We start from the raw sequence: 20,174 nt of genomic DNA, 5'->3' as shown, positions 1-20,174 counted from the left end.
AAAAAATTGTTGGAGTCATCACTTTTCAATTTTTAAGGTGATATTATACGTCTAATAATATAGATTTTATTTTGTTTAAAAAAAAAAAACTACTAACTAAAATGAGTGGAATACAGTGCTAAGAAGAAACGTCAATTGAGAGGTAGTTACTGATTAAGTGTAATGATCAACCATCATAGTCCTGAAGAAACCGTAACACCTCACTCTTTTTCTTCTTTTCCACTTCCAAATTCCAATGCACCGACTCTATCATCACCATTCCCATTTCCCATTATTAGACAAACCCATAAACAGAAAAAACCAAACAAAAATGCGTTTTCACACTCCAACGTTCTTCTTCTTTGGATGCTGCATATTCACCTTCGTCGCCACGGCGGTTCACGGCGCCGGTTACCTTCCTCTACAACGAAACGTTCCTCTTAACCACCGCGTTGAGATAGACACGCTTAGAGCTCGTGACAGAGTTCGCCATGGGAGAATTTTGCGTGCTAGTGTTGGTGGTGTTGTCGACTTCAGAGTTCAAGGCTCTTCCGATCCATCCACTCTTGGGTACGGGTAATTATCGTAATCATCTCTCTCTCTCTATGCTTTCTCATATTGAAACAGACATTTTCTGGAATAGCTTATATATAATTGCTTAAGTAAGCTGTTTATTTATCTTTTTTGATAGACAAATAGCTTATACTATATCAGTGCTTATGTAAGCTGTTTATCTAAACAGGGTTAATTATTATTATTAATGATGATGTTGGTTTTCTTTTTTCAGGCTGTATACTACCAAAGTAAAGATGGGAACTCCACCTAGGGAATTTACTGTTCAGATTGATACTGGAAGTGACATTTTGTGGATTAATTGCAATACTTGCAGTAATTGCCCTAAATCTAGTGGACTTGGGGTCAGCATTTTTCAACTTTCTTGTGATTGTTTTGTTGCCTTGGCAACCAAGGTTCTGATTTGGAACTTAATTTTTTGCTGTTCTCTTGGTACAGATTGAGCTCAATTTCTTTGACACGGTTGGTTCATCCACAGCTGCGTTGGTTCCTTGCTCGGACCCCATGTGCGCTTCTGCGATTCAAGGTGCGGCAGCTCAATGCTCCCCTCAGGTTAATCAGTGCAGCTACACCTTTCAGTATGAAGATGGGAGTGGTACTTCCGGTGTTTATGTCTCTGATGCCATGTATTTTGACATGATTCTCGGACAATCTACTCCTGCCAATGTTGCTTCTTCAGCTACCATTGTTTTCGGGTGAGTAACCCTTTTGCATATTTATTCTGGACAATTTTAATGGTGTGTGTGTGTTTGTGTGTTTACACTCATGTGGGATTCGGAACATATAGAAATTAGACCTGGATAGGCTGGTCAAGGGAGCCTATCCTTGTAGAGGAATCTATGGGACATGCTTGGTAGGACTGAAAACCAGAGAGAATGTTGGGAGAGGGGGGTGCTGGGGGGTAAATTGGTAATGCCGGTTTTGTCAATAGGTTGATTTTTCAATAAAATGGAGAAATGGTAAATAGTGGGATTTGCTTATCTTCTCTGCTAGTTTTTGCATATATTCACATATTTTTGTCAATACTAGTACTTAATATGAATTTTGGTTTGAAATAAAATTTCATTGAATGGTTGTTTTTGCAATAGGTGTAGTACCTATCAGTCTGGAGATTTGACTAAGACGGATAAAGCGGTCGATGGAATTCTTGGGTTTGGCCCTGGTGAACTATCTGTTGTATCACAATTGTCATCACGAGGAATAACACCCAAAGTTTTCTCTCATTGCTTGAAAGGAGATGGCAATGGAGGAGGCATTCTAGTTCTTGGTGAGATTTTGGAGCCAAGTATTGTTTATAGTCCACTTGTCCCATCACAGTATGTTCTCTTCCGCACTGCTTTTCTTATTTTCTTTTCCCAGTTTGTGCATCACTTTTCCCTGATATTGCACAATATTGATATAATGGAAGATACACTGCATTTATGAAACGAGTTTATGACTTTATGGAATCAAATATTTACAATTACATTATTGTCAATTGGTAATCATTAATTACTTGCTCCATAATTATGAAACTTATCATTTTTATTTTTGGAAAGAAGTACTATGGAGAACAAAATGCTTTGGTTTTTCAAGATGATATTGTCTTGAAGGAATATGTCTTGTCATCGTATGTTAATTGAGTCCCCATTGGGTTCCTTTATGTTTTCTCTTACACATAGTTACATCACATGCCACACCCTTGGTGAGTATGATTGAATCAACCTGGCAATGGAAAGCCATTTTAAAAATTTCTTAATTTAATTGAATGTAAAAGTTGATGTTGCTAAAAATCAGGTTCTTAAAATGCTTCATATGCTGTTATTGTTCTTGTTAGATACTTCACACTTCTATATGCTATATTTTGCAGTATAATTGACCAGTCTTTTGCTTTTTTATTCAATCTCAGGCCTCATTACAACTTAAATCTTCAGAGCATTGCTGTCAATGGGCAAGTTCTCTCAATTAATCCAGCTGTATTTGCAACATCTGACAAACGAGGAACTATCATTGACAGTGGTACAACATTGTCATATCTTGTTCAAGAAGCTTATGATCCTCTTGTCAACGCAGTAAGTTTTCTTATACATCGCCCAAAACTTTGAAACGTTGAACTTTGTTGCTTGTTAGGCATATTATTCTCCTTTGCCTTTTCTATGAGGAATTATGCATTGTTTGCCTAGATCACCGATTGACATTTCTCTGTTGAGTTTATTTGGATTCTCACATTCCTTTCTTATTTGACTGGTATTAAGTTATATTGTTTGTTTGTTTGTGTGTGTGTGTGTGTGTGTGTATCAGTTTTGAACCATACGTTGATCTAGTAAATAACTGTTTCTTGTTTTAAATAAATTGTGGAAATGATTTAATGGAGACTTGTATGCTAAAATACTTCAGCAATCTAACACCATACGAGGTTTACTTCATTTTATTATATAATTCTTGTCATTAATTTTTTCAAAAGGTGGTTTGGTAGAGAGAGGCTAACAAATTCTTCTTTTTCTTATTTCTCTTGTATTTTATGAATGATATTGACTGTAGCATATACTGATGTTGAGTTTCTAAATGGATGTATAGGTAGATACGGCCGTGTCACAATTTGCTACTTCCTTTATTTCAAAAGGAAGCCAGTGTTATCTGGTCTTAACCAGGTAATTACGAACATAATATTTGTTATAAAATACTTCATATGAAAAGATAGTCTGTCCTGTTAGGATTTCTGAATATGTCATTAAAATTTGTGTTTGTTACATATTCAGTATAGATGATAGTTTTCCTACAGTCAGTTTCAACTTTGAGGGTGGAGCATCAATGGATTTAAAACCATCACAATACCTTTTGAATAGGGGTTTCCAGGTAAAGTATGTCTGTTACGAGTCTGGTTACATTCTTGATATAAGGAAGTTATTCTTTGGAACTGTATGCCACTGACGTCTCAATTTGCTTCAACAGGACGGTGCTAAAATGTGGTGCATAGGTTTCCAGAAAGTGCAAGAGGGAGTCACAATTTTAGGAGGTTAGTTGATGGACAAATTTAAACAGACTAAACTCTGCAAGGCATTGAAAAAAAATAGAATTCTCGCATTTGATTATGATACGGGCACTCTCACGAATGGTAAAAGATTCAATAAGATGTCTTCTGTATCTGCGACAAACAACTAGGCATCATTTTAGCCATTTCTAGTCCGTTACTACTTCATAATTCCACAAAACCCATCACAACTGAAAATGGAAAACACCTGATCGAGTGTTAGGGAACAACTAAACATTTGAATTGATTGTTGTTTTTAATATTTTAGTAAACATTCTTACCGAACTCTCAAGTGTGATCCAAAAATGGTCGGGGACTCTCATTATTATCATTCAAATTGATTTCTAGCAGATATTTAATTTAATGTTTGTTATCTATTTGTCACAAATGATCAACTAGGTATTTTGAGAATTGAATTTATCCTTGATGTTGTTTCTTCTAATGCAGATCTTGTCCTGAAAGATAAGATAGTTGTCTATGACTTGGCTCGTCAGCAAATAGGATGGACTAACTATGATTGTAAGTTTACCACATGAACTGTTATTTCTTGCAAGAAGTATATGGTACTGCACCTCTGTCTTAAAATTTAAAATTGCTGCTAGGTTCTATGTCTGTAAACGTCTCAGTGACTACAAGCAAGGATGAGTACATCAATGCAAGAGCAAGACAGACGGGCAGCTGCTCGAGGATAGGGATTCCCTCCAAGTTACTACCTGTAAGCATTGTGGCTCTTTCTATGCACATAATAATCTTCATGAAGTCGTTACATTTGTAATTTATACTCAAGATTCCGGAGCTCATTCGTTGTCACCTAACAATGAGACTTACTTGAGCTGGCAACCCTTCTCATATTTGGATCGGGAGTGGTTGATGTGTCTACTGTATGTTCACAAAAAGGAGTATCCTCCATTTATCCAATGAAAATGCGGATCACATTGTAAAGAGAGAGTTGGAAGTGATGTACATTAGTTATCTTTAATGGTTCAGATTGTAATATTTATTTAGCTCCGAGGGCACAGAACAGTTCAGCTGTGGTCTTCAGCTCTTACTTTTAGATAGGTGTATAGGATTCTCATAACAATGGATTCATGAATGGTGCTCAGATGATTTATGACAATTAATTTAATATTTACTTGATTAAAGACTAAAATTGCACCCTCCCAAGTAAGAAAAAGGAAGTCATTTTAAGCTGGTTATCCTAGAATCACTTGGTTGAAAATCTACTACCCTTCAACTTGAGTGGTTTAGGTTTGATACTCATTTGTCACATATGTATTTTTCTTTTTCACAAAAAATTGCAACCTTGCCTGAATATTCATCAAGTGGACTTCAGCCCTCTTTGTTCAAAAAATAAAAATAAAACATACTCCATTCTTCAAGTAAGTTATCTCTCAACTATCTTTTATTTATAATATAGATTTAAATATGTTTTTACTTCATATAGTGTAATATATTAATTTTTTACTTTTAGTTTCTACAACTTTTTTCCTTTTGGAATGGTCTTTGTATTTTTTTTTATTTCCAATTAATTTGTTTTAATCCCTACAATATTCAATTTTTTTTATTTCCTCCAAATTAAAAGGAAATTGCACCCTCCCATTAATTTGTTTTAATTAAAGACTAAAATTGCACCCTCCCGAGTAAGAAAAATGATCTGAGTACCATTAAGATTTACAAATTCTGTTTTACCCCTTAAAATATTGTCTCTACGATAAATTTGGCCGAGGGCCCGAGCCTAACCTAAAATACTGGTTCATTGGGCCGGTCTATTTGGTCGAGCCGAAACTCACAGCTCTATTGAGAATGCCGATATAAATTTTTGTTTTAAGAGAATGAATTCGAGAGTTATGATATTTTCTATAAAAAAAAGAGAGTATGATGTATTGAAAGAGTAGAAAGAAAATTATAAGTTTTCCGTTTGATGTTTAAGTAGTAGAATTCGTTAGTATTTTCTTCTTTCTTTTAAATAAGATAAGATAAGAAGGTGCAATTGTGACTAGAGTGACAATATATCATACTGATTGAAAAAGATTTACGACTTAGTATACATTAGACTCGGATAATTTTTTTTAACTCTATTTAGCTAAAAAAAACAATAAAAAAGCGAGGCTACAAGCCATTTTTTAATTTTTGTTTGGATTTTTGTTTAAATAACCTTTTTTTTTTTTACCAAACTATTATACTTTTAAAAAAATAACCTCTTTTAAAAAGTAGATTATATTTCTTTAATACGTGATCTGTGAGTACCGTTTAAACCGAGGTTTGTATGAGTTTCGAGAGTCTAATTCAATTAAACTAAACTTGTTTATAAAAAATTGCTAATATCGTGGTTGACATGTTTATATTTCTTTTAAAAAGTAGATTATATTTCTTTAATGTCGTGGTTGACATGTTTTCTACAACCATCTTTGGACAGCCTTAGTCTTCATTTTGGTTGATATTATGTGCGGCTGTGTAGTTGTATTTACAACGCAGTATTGCATTAGATTCCTTAAAAAAGTTGCCAATTCAAGAGATGGAAACAACAAAGCTCTTGGCCTGAAGTTAAATATCTTCAAAAATTTCTATGTTCTTTTGGTCCTCTATCTGGTCTTCATCCGTAGCTTAGACTTCGTCCTTAACCACATCACAAAATATAGGTTTAGGTGGGTAAGTAGTCTAACATATGAGATGTTAAACATCATCTTCTACCTAGTGGTGTTTTACACATTTGTGCCAAATGATGAGAAGAATCCATATTTCATACTTGAGGAGGAGGCAGAGCAATCGGTGGCTGGCACTGAACTCGAGGAAAGGTCCTTTGAGAGGTATATTTAACATGTTTTACTTTATTTGTGCATCTTATATTATCAATATTTGCAGATTAAAAAAATCTGGAATTTCATCTGCTATGCAGGCTCTGGATTTTCATCTGGCCAGGACGTGCTTCATTCAAATTCTACTTCAGCTGGGGTTGCTGTCATTTGAATATATTTCAAAAACCTAGAGATAAATAAAGAATTTATTTTTTTTGCAGATTTTAAGCTTTTCTTCATTAACCAAGAATTAGAAACAGTGGCGTCGGCTTCGGATAAATAAAGAATTTAAGAATTGGATGGTGCGCTTTAACCGCACCTATTCAAGCCGAGAAGAGCTAATAAAAAGGAGGGGTATATTTCAATTAGAACTGGAGTTCGTCCTTTTTATTAGCTCTTCTCGGCTTGAATAGGTGCGGTCAGTGGCGGAGCCAGAGATTTAAAGTAGTGGGGGCAATATTTACATATAAATTTCTAAAATAAAAATGGAATAAAATAAGTGTTACAAAAATATATTGAGAAGAACATTTTCTTTTAGAAAGAAAGAAGTATTATAATTGTTATTATTATTTCAAATAATAAATAAATCATATATAGGTATATAATATTGGGGACTGCTGATACACCCACCTAAATACACTAACATGTAAATTACACACACTTATATTTTACTAAAACACCTTTTTGTTTCTATTCTAATTAAATTTAAATAGAAGGGCAATTTCTTAACTATCTTAAGTAAGATCCTTAAAAAAAGAAACAAAAAAAAAAAACAATGACATGCTTAAGGTATAAAATATGTAATAGAGACAAACTTTTAAGGAAACAATATTTAGAATGAGATGAAAGTGATAAGTGTAAATTAGTAAGGTGGTTGTAAACAATTTGATAAAATTTATAAAAATGAGTGTATATAATCAAGTGGGTGTAGGTTGCTAACTTACACCTTAGTATTTTTAGGTGGGTGTAGCTTGCTAATTTACACCTTAGTGATTTAGGTGGGTGTAAATTAGCAGCACCTAAAAGTAATGTTACCGAAAAATGAAGCTAAAAAAAGAAACAACACATAGAGAAAAGGTGCATGTATTATTTATAATATGCAATCTAATTATCATACTCTATCATCATATTTATAATACTTATAATACTATGTGTTAATGAAGTGCATGTAAAGGCCGTGAAAGAGCAACTCTTCATCAAAACAGTGAGGTTAGTAATAGCTCTAACTGCTTCGGTTCTACTTCTACTCATGTAAACGACGTGAAAGAGCAACTCTTCATCATGCATTTCTTAATGGTCCTATATAGATTAAGTTGTATTTGTCACTCAACCTCCATTTTTTGTTTTGTTTTGTCTTGTAGTGTATTTAAAAAATTGAGAAAAAATTTTAATTTTGCTCCCAAAGGGAGTCGAACAGGCGTGTATGGGACATTGCTATTTTGTGTTCCACTAAGTCAATGCACATTTGATGTTAATTTTCGCATCCAATAATATATATACCATTTTTAAAACCAGATTCAAACACCATGAGACATGAACCATCCAACTTTTTCATTTTTGTTTTTTTATTGGATAATTTAGGATCTCAGACGAAATATATTTTGATAAAATATCCGACGAAGATATATATATATATATATATATATATATATATATATATAGAAATATATATTTTTCACCGATAAATTATCCGACGAAATGATATATATATTATTTCAAGATATATATATTCAAAATAAAATCTAGATTTTGTTCATATTCGAGTAATTTTTCAAAATAAAATCTAGAACCCAATTAAAATTATAAAATCTCTTATATTTATTTTTTTTGTCAAGTAGCCTAGTGGCTAGAGAAATTCACCTTAAAGATGAATAAGTGAGGTGCCTATGCCGGGGGTTCGAACCCCGGCCCCTGCAGATATTGTGCATTATCCCTTACCAAATGAGCTAAGCTCATGGGGACCCTATATTTTTTTTTTATAACACTTATATTAAAAAAAAATGATTTTTTTTTTGAGGGAACAAAAATGAAAAATTGGATGGTTCATGCCTCATGGTGTGTGAATCTGGTTTTAAAAATGGTATATATATTATTGGATGCGAAAATAAACATCAAATGTACATTGGTTTTAAAAATTGAAATTTTTTCTCAATTTTTTGAATACACTACAGGACAAAACAAAAAACGGCTGGCCTTGACACGTGTCAAAATCTGTCATTTCCGTCATTTCAATTGGCGGTAATGGCCCACTACAGGACAAAAAAAATTAAAAAAATGTGAAAGTGGGTCATTTTTGTCATTAATTCTCATATGGGGTCAAAAGTGGAATTGTTTTGGGAATCAGGGTCAGAAAAAAAAATTCTGGATTTTTTTTTTATTTCGACCCAGTATGCCAAAAAAAAAAATTCAAATCTGACCCCTATCAGATTTATTTCCTAAAATGACCAATTTTCTATTTTTGTTCGTTTTTTTTTTTTATCGTTTTCCTCATTTCCGCCATTTGAAACAGCGGGAATGAGCCCCCTCTCTGACACATGTCTGCGCATGACAGGTTCTGCAGATTTGACTTGCTTTTTTATTTTTTTTTCATTCCCGCCGTTTGAAATGGCGGGATTAGATATTTGATTTTTTTTTTGTTTTTTGTTTTTTAGGGCAACATTTGTATAATAAAAGCACAAATAATAATAAATAAAAACATATTCATGATAATGATGATAAATATCGATTTATTTGAACACATAGTACATAACGTTATTAACTATCGATTATTTATACTCGGACAATTTCTCCTAAAATGACCGGTATGCCGACACAACCCACACTGTCTCGGTGTTGGAGTCCTCTCTACCACCTCCTCGTCCATTTCAGTCCTTATGCGAGTACTATTGGGTCGACCTTTCTTTAGTCTTTGCATGTTTGGATTATGGCAAAGCACGGGACTGTCGTATGGGGGCCAATAACTCTTGTCGTGGGCTACTTTGAATGTTGTGTTGTAGATGGAGTAAACACTCTCGTTTTTTAACACAATTGGAATAAGGGTTGCGAGTCATGGTGAAATGAAGAACACGCGGCTATGACATGGGAACAAGACAAATGTAAAGCTTGATATTTCGCACAATCACACCACCCCGCTTGTAGGTTTACCTTGAAAGTTTCCATTGGCCTTCCCTCCCTGTAGTTGACGGTCTCACGAATTGAGAAGGTATACCTTTCTCGGTCAAACTGTTTGACATGATGGGTGTTGGACTTAACAATGTCATAAGATAATATTTTTACCCATACTATTTACTACATCTTTAATGTCTCCATCCTACATTGACGTAAATGGAAGCCGTGGAGAAAGTAGTTTTTGTTTTTATTTCTTATGAATAAAATAATTAGTGTTTTTAAATGCATAAATTAATATTTATCATCATTATCATTAATATGTTTTTATTTATTATTATTTATGTTTTTAATATACATATGTTGCTCAAAAAAACAAAAAAAAAAAAAATCAAATATCCAATCCTGCCATTTCAAACGGCAGGAATGAAAAAAAAATAAAAAAAAAAGCAAGTCAAACCTGCAGAACCTGTCACGCGCAGACATGTGTCAGAGAGGGGGCTCATTTCGCCGTTTCAAATGGCGGGAATGAGGAAAACGGCAAAAAAAAAAAAAAGAACAAAAATAGAAAGTGGGTCATTTTGGGAAATAAATCTGATAGGGGTCAGATTTGAATTTTTTTTGGCATACAGGGTCGGAATAAAAAAAAAATCTCAATAATGAGTAAAATTTTGATGTACTGTTCACAATTGCTAGAATGACTTCTACTTGCTTGCATTAAATGCTAACATGACGGTTTTCTACTCGAAGATACTATTCATCCTTTAAAAACAATATATTTCATACGGTTTCTTGTGTCTTCTGCATTGCGTTATTTTCTTTTGGACAGGTGGAGGTAAAAACTGCTTTTTTTACCTGCTGGAATATTTTAATGAAACATATTATATTGTAAAATATTCCATTTATTGTTTCTGCTGCTCACACTCCCCTAAAAAACCATCAGTTATCAGCAATAACTTGTATACCCCCTACTAAAATTGAAACATGGAGAGTAGTAATTCAGTTTCTTTTCACACGTGACACACCAGTAAATATCATTTTGAGCTTTGTTTCCCTTCTTCTTCATGCTTAACATTCTTCTTCATCTCCATAGCCATCCATGTTCTTGACATCCTTTCTCCTTCATTCTTAACTTAAAGTTCTTCTTCATGAACAAAATTGTTCAACATTATTTCACTTTCCTTTATTGATCCGGAGATTTCATCTTAGTTTGGTTTATAGATCTTGATTCATTTTCAACTTAAAGGTATGTTATATGGTTGTTGTATAGTATTGTTGTTGGCTAATAAAAGAGTGTAAGATATCATAACTGAAAGAATAAATAATTAATTTCTTAGTAATTTTTTGGTCAATGAAAGAGGGTAAGAAACCAACAATGTCTGCAACACAACGTTGTTTAGAAATTTTATGGAGCTGTTGTCGTGCATGATCGTGCTTAATTTATGCACGACCATGCTTAAACTCACTGGTGATTGGATGCATATAGTTTATTGTCATGAACACGATCGTGCTTAATAATGACACGGTCGTGCTTGTCATAATGGAAGTAAATATGGATGGTTTAGGCTAGTTTTTTTTAGATAGATTTCGAACTGCAGTCGAGCACGATCGTGCGTTGTAAGGACACGGTCATGCCAAAATTCCATGCATGAAGTATAAATTGTATGTTTTTCGAGCACAGTCGTGCTGATTACCGAAACGGTCGTGCCCTACATCCTGGAAGTAGTTGTCTTTGCTTTCTACTAGTTTTGCCATGTAGTATTGTATTTGTTTGATTCCTGCAATTTTGTTCATATAAAGGAAGTGTGTGTTTTTGTGAATTTGTGATTGTGATTATTTAAATCGATGTATGTCGTATGAACAGGAAGATGAATATTCATGAAATTCTAGAAATTTTTGAAATTCCTAATGTAAGCGACATAACTGGGGGATGCAACCTTACTGGGGAAGCTTCAGAGGTAGAGGTATGTTGATGTGTGATTTGATTATTGTGTAAATTATTTTTGAAGTTAGCGAAAACAGTTGGGTAATTTTGGTCCGAGGATTGTAAATTACTAAGTTATTTAGCATTTTTTATTGTGCAGGACATGGACAATAGCTCTTGTTCAGAGAGTGATGTATGTCCCTCAGATGAAGATGTTGAAGACATCTACACTTCGTTGTATGAGTGCAACTTTGACGATGAAACGGTGGTTGATTGCATGGCTGACCTTGAGAGAATTAATTATAAGGAAATAAGGTCTGATGAAATCATGAGGTACCATTTTCCGGATCGTTTAGTTGCATTCAAGTTTAACAATTTGTACGGTTGTGTATGGGGATTTGCTGGTAGAAGAAGCCGTGTTGTTAAGAACAAGGATGGCGATGTTGTTCAACAAACCTTTGTTTGTCATAGAGAAGGTCTCAGGGTTGCAAGTAATGTTGATAGAAAAAGAGAGCAGAAGCCAACTAGTAGGTGTGGTTGTATGACAAAAATTCAAGTACATGTTGACGATGGTAGCGGTCAATGGTACATAAAATTGTTTGACGATATTCACAATCACACCTTTTTAGATATGAGAGAATGCTACTTGCACATAGGAAGATGAGCGACTATGACAAATACCAAATGAAAACAATGAGGAAAACTGGTATTACAACGTCACGCATCTATGGTTTTTTTGCTTCACAGGCTGGTGGATTTAAAAATCTTGGATATACAAGAAGAGACATATACAACGAGCAATTCAAGAAAAGTGAGAGGAAGAGTACAGATGCAGATGATGCAATTGATTTCCTTAAGGAGTTGTGTAGTACGAATGATATAATGTTTTGGAGGCACACAATTAAAGAAGATGGAACACTTCAACATTTATTTTGGTGTGATGGGGTTAGCCGTATGGACTACTCGGTGTTTGGAGATGTTTTGGTATTTGATGCCACTTATCGGAAAATTAAGTACAACACACTGTTAGTTATTTTTTCCGGTGTGAACCATCACAATCAAAGTGTCATATTTGGTAGTGCGATTGTTGGTGATGAAACTGAGGACACTTACGTGTGGTTGCTGCGACAATTTCTCGAGGCAATGAACGAGAAGGCACCTGTGTCAGTTATAACTGACGGAGATCTGTCAATGAGAAATGCAATTAGAATAGTATTTCCAAATGCTCATCACCGTCTGTGTGCCTGGCACTTGGCAAGAAATGCAATGAGCAATATCAAAAATCCAAAATTTGTCCCGAAGTTCAAACAGTGTATGTTTGGTGATTTTGATATCGAAAAATTTGAAAGTATGTGGGTGGAGTTGGTTGCAGAGTTTGGGTTGGAAAATAATAAGTGGATTCATGAACTGTATGAGAAGCGAGAGCAATGGTCAACTGCGCATATCTGTGGTAGATTTTATGCTGGTTTCAGAACAACCTCAAGGTGTGAAGGTCTACATTCTGAATTTGGAAAATATGTTATTGTCCTGTCGAATTTGGTGGATTTTTTTACAGCATTTTCTGCGGTGGCTGAATTATGTTAGATATAGAGAAATTGAGGCGGACTATGCATCTTCTTTTGGTGAAACAGTTTTGCAAACTCAACACAAAAGTTTAGAGAAGTCAACTTCAAAAATTTATACAAGGTCAGTGTTTAGGCAGTTTAGGCCCGTATTGGAGAGATCTAGTCGGTGCAAAGTTGAAGTTTATGGGCGCAGTGGTTCCATTTTTACCTATAATGTTTTCAAATACCCTAGAAATGATATTCATTGGATCGTGACATTTTGCGAACAACAGTTGAAATTTAAATGTTTTTGGAAAAGATTGGATACATTTGGTATTCCTTGTGAACATATCTTATGTGTTCTAGTGTATTTGAACATTGTTGAAATGCCAAAATGTCTTTTGATGGAACGAAGGACCAAACGTGCTAAAGATGGAATCAATGCCGAAAACCGTAATAGTTCAAGTCACTGTGATCCTGCATTTGTAACTACGTATGTGATGTTTGTGGAGCGTTGTAAGAGGATGGAAAATGCGGTGTTGAAGTGTGGAGATCTTGAATATATACATAAAACCATGGAAATGGTTGAAAGTGACACTGAAAAATTGGAATCATTAAGCAGGGGTGAAGTTGATGAATTGCACGTGTTCGGTTCAGTGGCAGGAAAAAGTTTAGGTAATCCGCAACGGCTTAAGAAAAGAGGTGGAGCATCAGCTGCGTCGTCATCTCGTAATGCAAGTGGAAAAAGAAAGCGGAGTTCGCCAAAATGTGGAATATGTGGAGTTAAGGGTCACAACCGGCAATCTTGTCGTTTACGAGAAGACTTTAATGTAGAATCACAAAATCAATCAACAAATTCCAATCATGATCAAGGGTATGATGAAGACTCTGAAGATTGGAACACACCCATGGTAAGTCTGAAGCCGTTACTATCTAATGTTTTAAGTTTTTATTGTTTAAAACTTAAATGCTCATATTAGCGTCAATATTGTAAATAATTTATTATTGTTCGAACAGTGTAGAAGTTTAATTAAAATTGAAGATTGGAGGAGCATGATGAATTGTGAAGTATGTTTTTGCATTAAAGATGTTCCTAATGGATGAACCGAACAATGGTGTATGATGGCCCTTTTTTCGAAGATGTTCGTGACAGGTCGTTTGTTTAAATTGTTTGTTGCTTTGCGTGTGTTTGGCCGTGAACCTAAGCATTTATATTAAATTTGAAATTATGTTGGCGGAACGTGTTTAATTTGTTGTGGATTGTTTTATTTGAACACGAAATCAAAGTATTTCTTGAATATTTAAATATTTGTGTAATATCTTGTTGGTTGCAATGTGTTTAATTGACTGCGCCACCTCTTTTTTTAAGCAATAGGTAGTTAATTAATGTCTAAAAAAAAAGTTAGTTAATTAATTTGTTTGTTGGCACACAAACGGCACGGTCGTGCGTACTATTGACACGGTCGTGCATAAATTCTTTATTTGATCTTATGGATTTGAATTGTTATTGAAAAATACCTTTTGAATCTAGGTTAGAATAATCTTCTATCAAATCTCTTGTTATAGACATGGAATTAGGTTTTGGTAATCACTTTGAATATTGGAACTTAAAGCTTTTGTATCATTGAATAGTTTGGAAAATCAACTATACAACGATAAAATCGACTAGTGGATCGTTTAGTAGTTTGGGAAATCGACGATTGAACGACTCAATAGAATTCACGATATCATTTGGACACGAATGATGTTGTCGAGCAATATGTGATAATATCAATTGATAATTAGGATCTCCAACACTAATCCGAGAATACTGATGGGATAAAACCGCAAGTGCACGGTCTTACCGAAGTAGTATGAAAAGAGTATCGTTCCGACAGGGAGTTATGAATCCAATTAACTTTAGACAATGATTAGACTAAAGGTTTATAAGGTAGAAAGTTTTGGGGTTTTTAATTAAAAGTAAATAATAAAATAAAAGATAAAAGCCTTGGGGTTATTGGTTCATCCTAACGACAAGTCCTTCTCAAACCAAACTATTAAACTTATAACTTTATGTTAGACCTAATTTCTCAAGACAGTTTCTCTTTTGTTCCTCTAGCAACCAAGCCTATTTCGCTGACTTGATTACTATTAGATTTTGGTTCCTCTAACAACCAAGCCTATTTCGCTGACTTGATTGTTATTAGTTCCCTTGAAGATCGAAACTATATGTCTCAAAGATTGCAAAGCCTATTTCGCTGACTTTGCAATCCTTGTCTAAATTCACTTGTTCGAATATCAAAGCTCCACTTTCGTTTTATGAATTGATATTTGAGATGATGGATAAACAATTATCAAACCCTCCACTTTCATTTCCACAGTTTGATAATGGTTGATCCATGTTAAAGCGGTGAATTTAGATAAGGAATTAGGGTTACATAAGATTAAGGTTTAAAGCTTGGTTTGATTAGGATTATGTCATTAGACTTATCCAACAATCCCAAGACAAGAGAAGTCTACTCACTGACGTTCATCGTAGACAAGGAGAAGAAGAGAGAAAGCATAAAAGTAAATAACAATAAAGTAAATGAACTTTTATTAGAAAACAATTGTCACATATTGCATTCCAAGAAAAGATGAATATTTGTGATGGCTAGCTATTCTATTTATAGCACACATTTGACTTAAAATCTAAGCAAGTATATTCTAAGAATATTCCACGAGAGATTGCGCGCTAAAATAGAATAGCTCAGAATCCAAGCAAAAGCAGCAAAAGGTGTGGAGACGTATTTTGTCTCTCAATCTTCATATTTTCGTGTCCAATCGGCTCCAAATCCCTTTCTTTTGCTCCAAGACTCAATCCATCCAATATTCTTTCCTGAAATATAATAAATTGCAATTTAAAGTAAACTATCCTAAAAAGGAAATAATACTAATATAAAATTATATAAAATCTAAATAAAACTAAACTAAAAAGCATATTAAAATAGTATATAAATGACTCATCAAACTCCCCCACACTTGAATCTTTGCTTGTCCTCAAGCAAAAGGCATAAACATAGTAGCTCCAACAGTTATATCAAATGACAATTCAATTAAAGCACATGTCTCCTCAAGGGCTTAAATCCCAAATGTACACTAATCACAAACTCAAGCATTTCTTGTAATTTTTATTCAACCCAACGATCAAGTTTCAAGTGAGTGTGTGTGTGAAGTCCAACCCTTTTCTTGCTCCTGTATAAGATAGGCATTATGAGGAAACATGGTGTAATCCTAGCACTAAACCAACCAAGAAAGATTCCTTCTATAATTCATATAAGAGAGATGGGAGTATTTGAGAATCTTTGTTCTTTGCCATTTGCACATTTTAAGTTCTTTATTTAAGGAACAACATCTTCACGTAGGAGGTCGGAGGGCCTACCCCTTCCCCAATCTAGATTCAATGGTATCCCTTAAAACATCATCTTCACGTAGGAAGTCGGAGGGCCTACCCCCTTCCCCAATCTAGATTCAATGATGCGTTTTAAAGTTTTTCCTCAAGATAACAATCATCTTCACGTAGGAAGTCGGAGGGCCTACCTCCTTCCCCAATCTAGATTCAATGATGAGATCTTGGAATTTATTTGGCTTTTTGGCTTTTTATGAACTCCCTTATACTAACTTATACTACTGGCACTTTGAGAATCTTTAAAGGTTAATGCACCACTAAGATTAAAACGCGTTTCCTTAAAATACCTATTCATACATTTACTCAAGGGAAGCAACTTTGTGTTTTTCTCATTGGAGAATTTTATTCACTTTAAAACAAGATGTGGGTATATCAAGAAGACTTAAAACACAAGAGTTTGCTTTTATGTACAAGAATCAATCAAATAAGAGGAGACAATGAAAATTTTGTGCCATGATATTTTCAATAAAAATTAGCTACTTAACCATGCCTTTTACAATAAAACAAAACAAAAGAATAAAGTTCAAGGGAGTTTGGAAACACTACGACTAAAGACACTTTATTAGGCTCCCCCCACACTTAGGAGAAGCATTGTCCTCAATGATTTAAAAGAAGAAGAAGAAGAAGAAGAAAAAGAAGAAGAGGATGAAGAAAGAAGAGAGGTAGAGAAGAGTAAAGGAAGAGGAGAGCTCACAATTTTATTGAAGTCCTTAAGGTGGACCTTGGAGGTGAAGATGTTGCATCATGTATCGGAACATTTGATTGTTTTATTCATTTATTTGATTGCCCCTTAGGACATCGTTTCTTAGCCCGATCATTTCAACACCTTGTCTTTGTTGCTCGGTGCATGTTCTTTGAACTTCGGTTTGCATCAATGCCCACCATTCATCATTATAGTTTCCACCGGCTTCTTGTTAATGGTGCAAGTTTGCACCTACCTCCTCTTCATCACCACCATCATCACCATCATTTTGTACCTGTGGGTTAGTACCAACATAAAGCAAATTTTCCACCACCTCCGGATTAGTAATGTCCGAATTAGGTAGAATAATCAAACAATTAGCTCTAATGATTCTCCATGCATATTGGTAATTGTGAGTAGGGTCATGGGTTTTAAGGAATGACAAAGTAGTATAAAAGTTTAGATAATAGTTCTCATCTATCCTCTTGATCCCTTGATTCATACTCACCCCAAACTTCTTAGCAATAAAAGTGATGATTCCATCTACCATTATATTACCCTTATCATCTGGTTTTCTTTTTATCAATTGAAACAAGATAATCAAGCAAGTAATAGCAAATGTTAACATGATGGTTATAAAGCATTTCTCATAAATAGCTCATCATTCCTCATCAGTCCCTACCTCTTTCCTAGTCTATCCATAGCATTATTATCAGTGTATCGACAAACATAAATAGATTGAGATATAAGAGCTTTAGACCTACTCCTTTGCTTGTCATCTTTAAAATGGATGCCATGGTTCTTGGATGTTGCTTTCTCTTTCTTTGCACCACTTCTAGAGCTTTCAATCTCCTTGCCTTTTTTATGCCGTTGACCTAGTTAACTTGGTTTGGGTTTTAGGGAAGGTTATGGTTTGGAAAGGTTGGTTTAGTGATGGGTTGGGGTTTAAGTGAGGTTGATGAGTTTAATGATGGAGATTGGTGAAGAATTTTTTTTGGTTTTTGGGTTAGGGTTAAATAGTGTAGAATTTGGTGTTTGAATGGATGATTGTTGGTTTTGATTGGTGGTAAATGTTTGGAATGATGAATGGAGATAGATATGGAGGTTTAAATGTTGATGTTATGGAGGTTTAGAGAGGGAAGTTGAAGGATGAGGGTAGTTTGTGTTTGAGAATGAAGGAAGAAGAAGAAAAGCGAAAAAAATGGTAAAAGAGGGTCTGGGACCATGGCACGGCCGTGCGAGTACAGGCACGGGCCGTGCCAACTCTCTGGAAGTTGGTGAAGTATGGCTAGGTTACAGGCACGGCCGTGCCATCACTGGCACTGGCCGTGCCAAGCTTCTGGACATGCAAGGCTCAATTTTCTTCATTTTTCGCATCATTTTTGGACAAATACCTACAAAATAAATTAAAACAACAAAAAAAAAAAACAAAAAAAAAAAGCAATTAAACCCGTGGGTTGCCTCCCACGAAGCGCTCTTTTAGAGTCATTAGCTTGACGATTAGAAGGTTTCTCTACCCAATACCCAATCTTTCCCAAAGGGATAGTGGCATCAACCTAAGATTCTCTCCCAAATTACACATAGCTTTTTCAATGGTTTCACTCTCAACAATCATACAAGGGGTGGAAAAACTCTCAATCACTATGAGGTTAGGCTTAACAAGCCTTTGTGGGACATGGATTTTGAGTTTATAAGGTGGTGAAACGATTGGCTTATCACTCTCTCCTATGACTTCCTCACCTTGTTGTTTTTCACTCTCTATCTCACCCTCAATTGTCTTAGTTTTCATAATGGGGTCCTCTAACTGCTTACCGTCCCTAAGTTGAATAACATTTATAAGGTCTTTGGGGTTGGCTTCAGTTTGACCTGGAAAGACTTCGGGGGTTTGAGAGGAAGTAGCTACTTTTTGGGCTACTTGAGAGATTTGAGTTTCTAGCATTCTAGTGTGAGTAGCAATGGAGTCCACTTTAGATGTAAGCTTGACAAAAGAGTCATTCAAAGATCCAGTTTGATTTTTAAGTTCTTGAAATTGCTTGGATTGCTCCATAGCATGTTTTTCTAGTAAAATTTCCAAGCTGGATTTTTGAGGGACTCTTTCGTTGCTTGCATAAACGGGTGGTGTTGTTTGTTGTCCAAAGGTATAAAATTTTTGCTCGGGACTTTTAACAACACTACCTAGTTGGCATTCAACACCAGTATGGTCAAGTATTCCACAAAATTCACAAGGTGGTGAAACAAGAGCAGGTGTGACGACACTTACAGTTAATTTATCAAATTTTTGAAGAAGTGTGTCCACCTTAGCAGATAGATGATCAAGGTTAGAAACTTGGCACATACTTGCCTCTTTTTTAGAGGGTGGAGGAGTACCTTCAGTGATAACTCTCTCACTTGTCCACTGATAGTGGTTGTATGCCATGTTCTCGATCAAATCATAGGCTCCTGTGTAAGTTTTATTCATCAAAGCTCCACCTGCAGCTGCATCAACATTCATTTTTGTGGAAAACAAAAGACCATTATAAAAAGTGTGGATAATAAGCCAATTCTCAAAACCATGATGGGGGCAAAGCCTAAGCATTTCTTTGAAACGTTCCCACGCATTGTAAAGAGATTCACCATCTTTTTGAGTGAATTGTGTGATTTGACTCCTTAATTGAGCAGTTTTACTATGGGGAAAGAATTGAGAAAGGAATGCCTTCCTCATTTGGTCCCATGAAATTATAGAACCAATTTTCAATGAAAGAAACCAAGCACTAGCTCTATCCCTCAAAGAGAAAGGAAAGAGGTGCAGCCTTACGGCCTCTTGGTTTGCCTTCAAAGTTCCACTGAGTCTTAGAAAAGTTGAAATATGAAAATTCGGATCCTCAGTGGGTGATCCGAAAAATTGATTTTGCTGCACCAGGTAAATAAGTGCAGGCTTTATTTCAAATTTAATATCCTCAACCGTTGGGTACACAATAGCATCGTACGGCTCATCTGAAGATGTGATTCCATACTCTTTAAGAGCACGTTTCTCATCCATATCGTTATTATCTTCTTTGAACCATGCCTGAAATCAAAACGGTTAAAGATAGAAAATAAAAAATAATAATAAAAAAAAAAAAAAATAAGGAGAAAGGGAGGGAGAGATATTATATA

General features: G+C 34.9%; 1 protein-coding gene and 1 non-coding gene across 3 annotated transcripts; both read left to right on the top strand.

The window, feature by feature from the left end:
• The first annotated feature begins 118 nt into the window (after nt 1–118).
• Nucleotides 119–4,712, top strand: LOC11430510 (aspartic proteinase 36). 2 transcript variants are annotated; one of them, XM_024778055.2, is made up of 10 exons: nt 119–549; nt 767–896; nt 991–1,247; nt 1,641–1,868; nt 2,441–2,603; nt 3,109–3,182; nt 3,291–3,387; nt 3,484–3,547; nt 4,010–4,081; nt 4,165–4,712. In XM_024778055.2, the coding sequence occupies exons 1-10, from the start codon at nt 236–238 to the stop codon at nt 4,335–4,337; spliced, it is 1,572 nt and encodes a 523-aa protein (XP_024633823.1). In that variant the 5' UTR covers nt 119–235; the 3' UTR covers nt 4,338–4,712. The 2 variants fall into 2 exon arrangements, with proteins under 2 accessions (XP_024633823.1, XP_003590422.3); XM_003590374.4 differs by having other exon boundaries at nt 119–555.
• A 14,873-nt stretch (nt 4,713–19,585) lies between these two features.
• Nucleotides 19,586–19,692, top strand: LOC112418760 (small nucleolar RNA R71). The gene has a single exon (XR_003008850.1). It is a non-coding gene; the product is annotated as a small nucleolar RNA R71 (small nucleolar RNA).
• Nucleotides 19,693–20,174: the final 482 nt, after the last annotated feature.

This window comes from Medicago truncatula, chromosome 1 (genome assembly GCF_003473485.1).
Source record: "Medicago truncatula cultivar Jemalong A17 chromosome 1, MtrunA17r5.0-ANR, whole genome shotgun sequence".
NCBI lineage: Eukaryota > Viridiplantae > Streptophyta > Magnoliopsida > Fabales > Fabaceae > Medicago > Medicago truncatula.
This window is presented reverse-complemented; position numbering and strand designations above follow the sequence as displayed.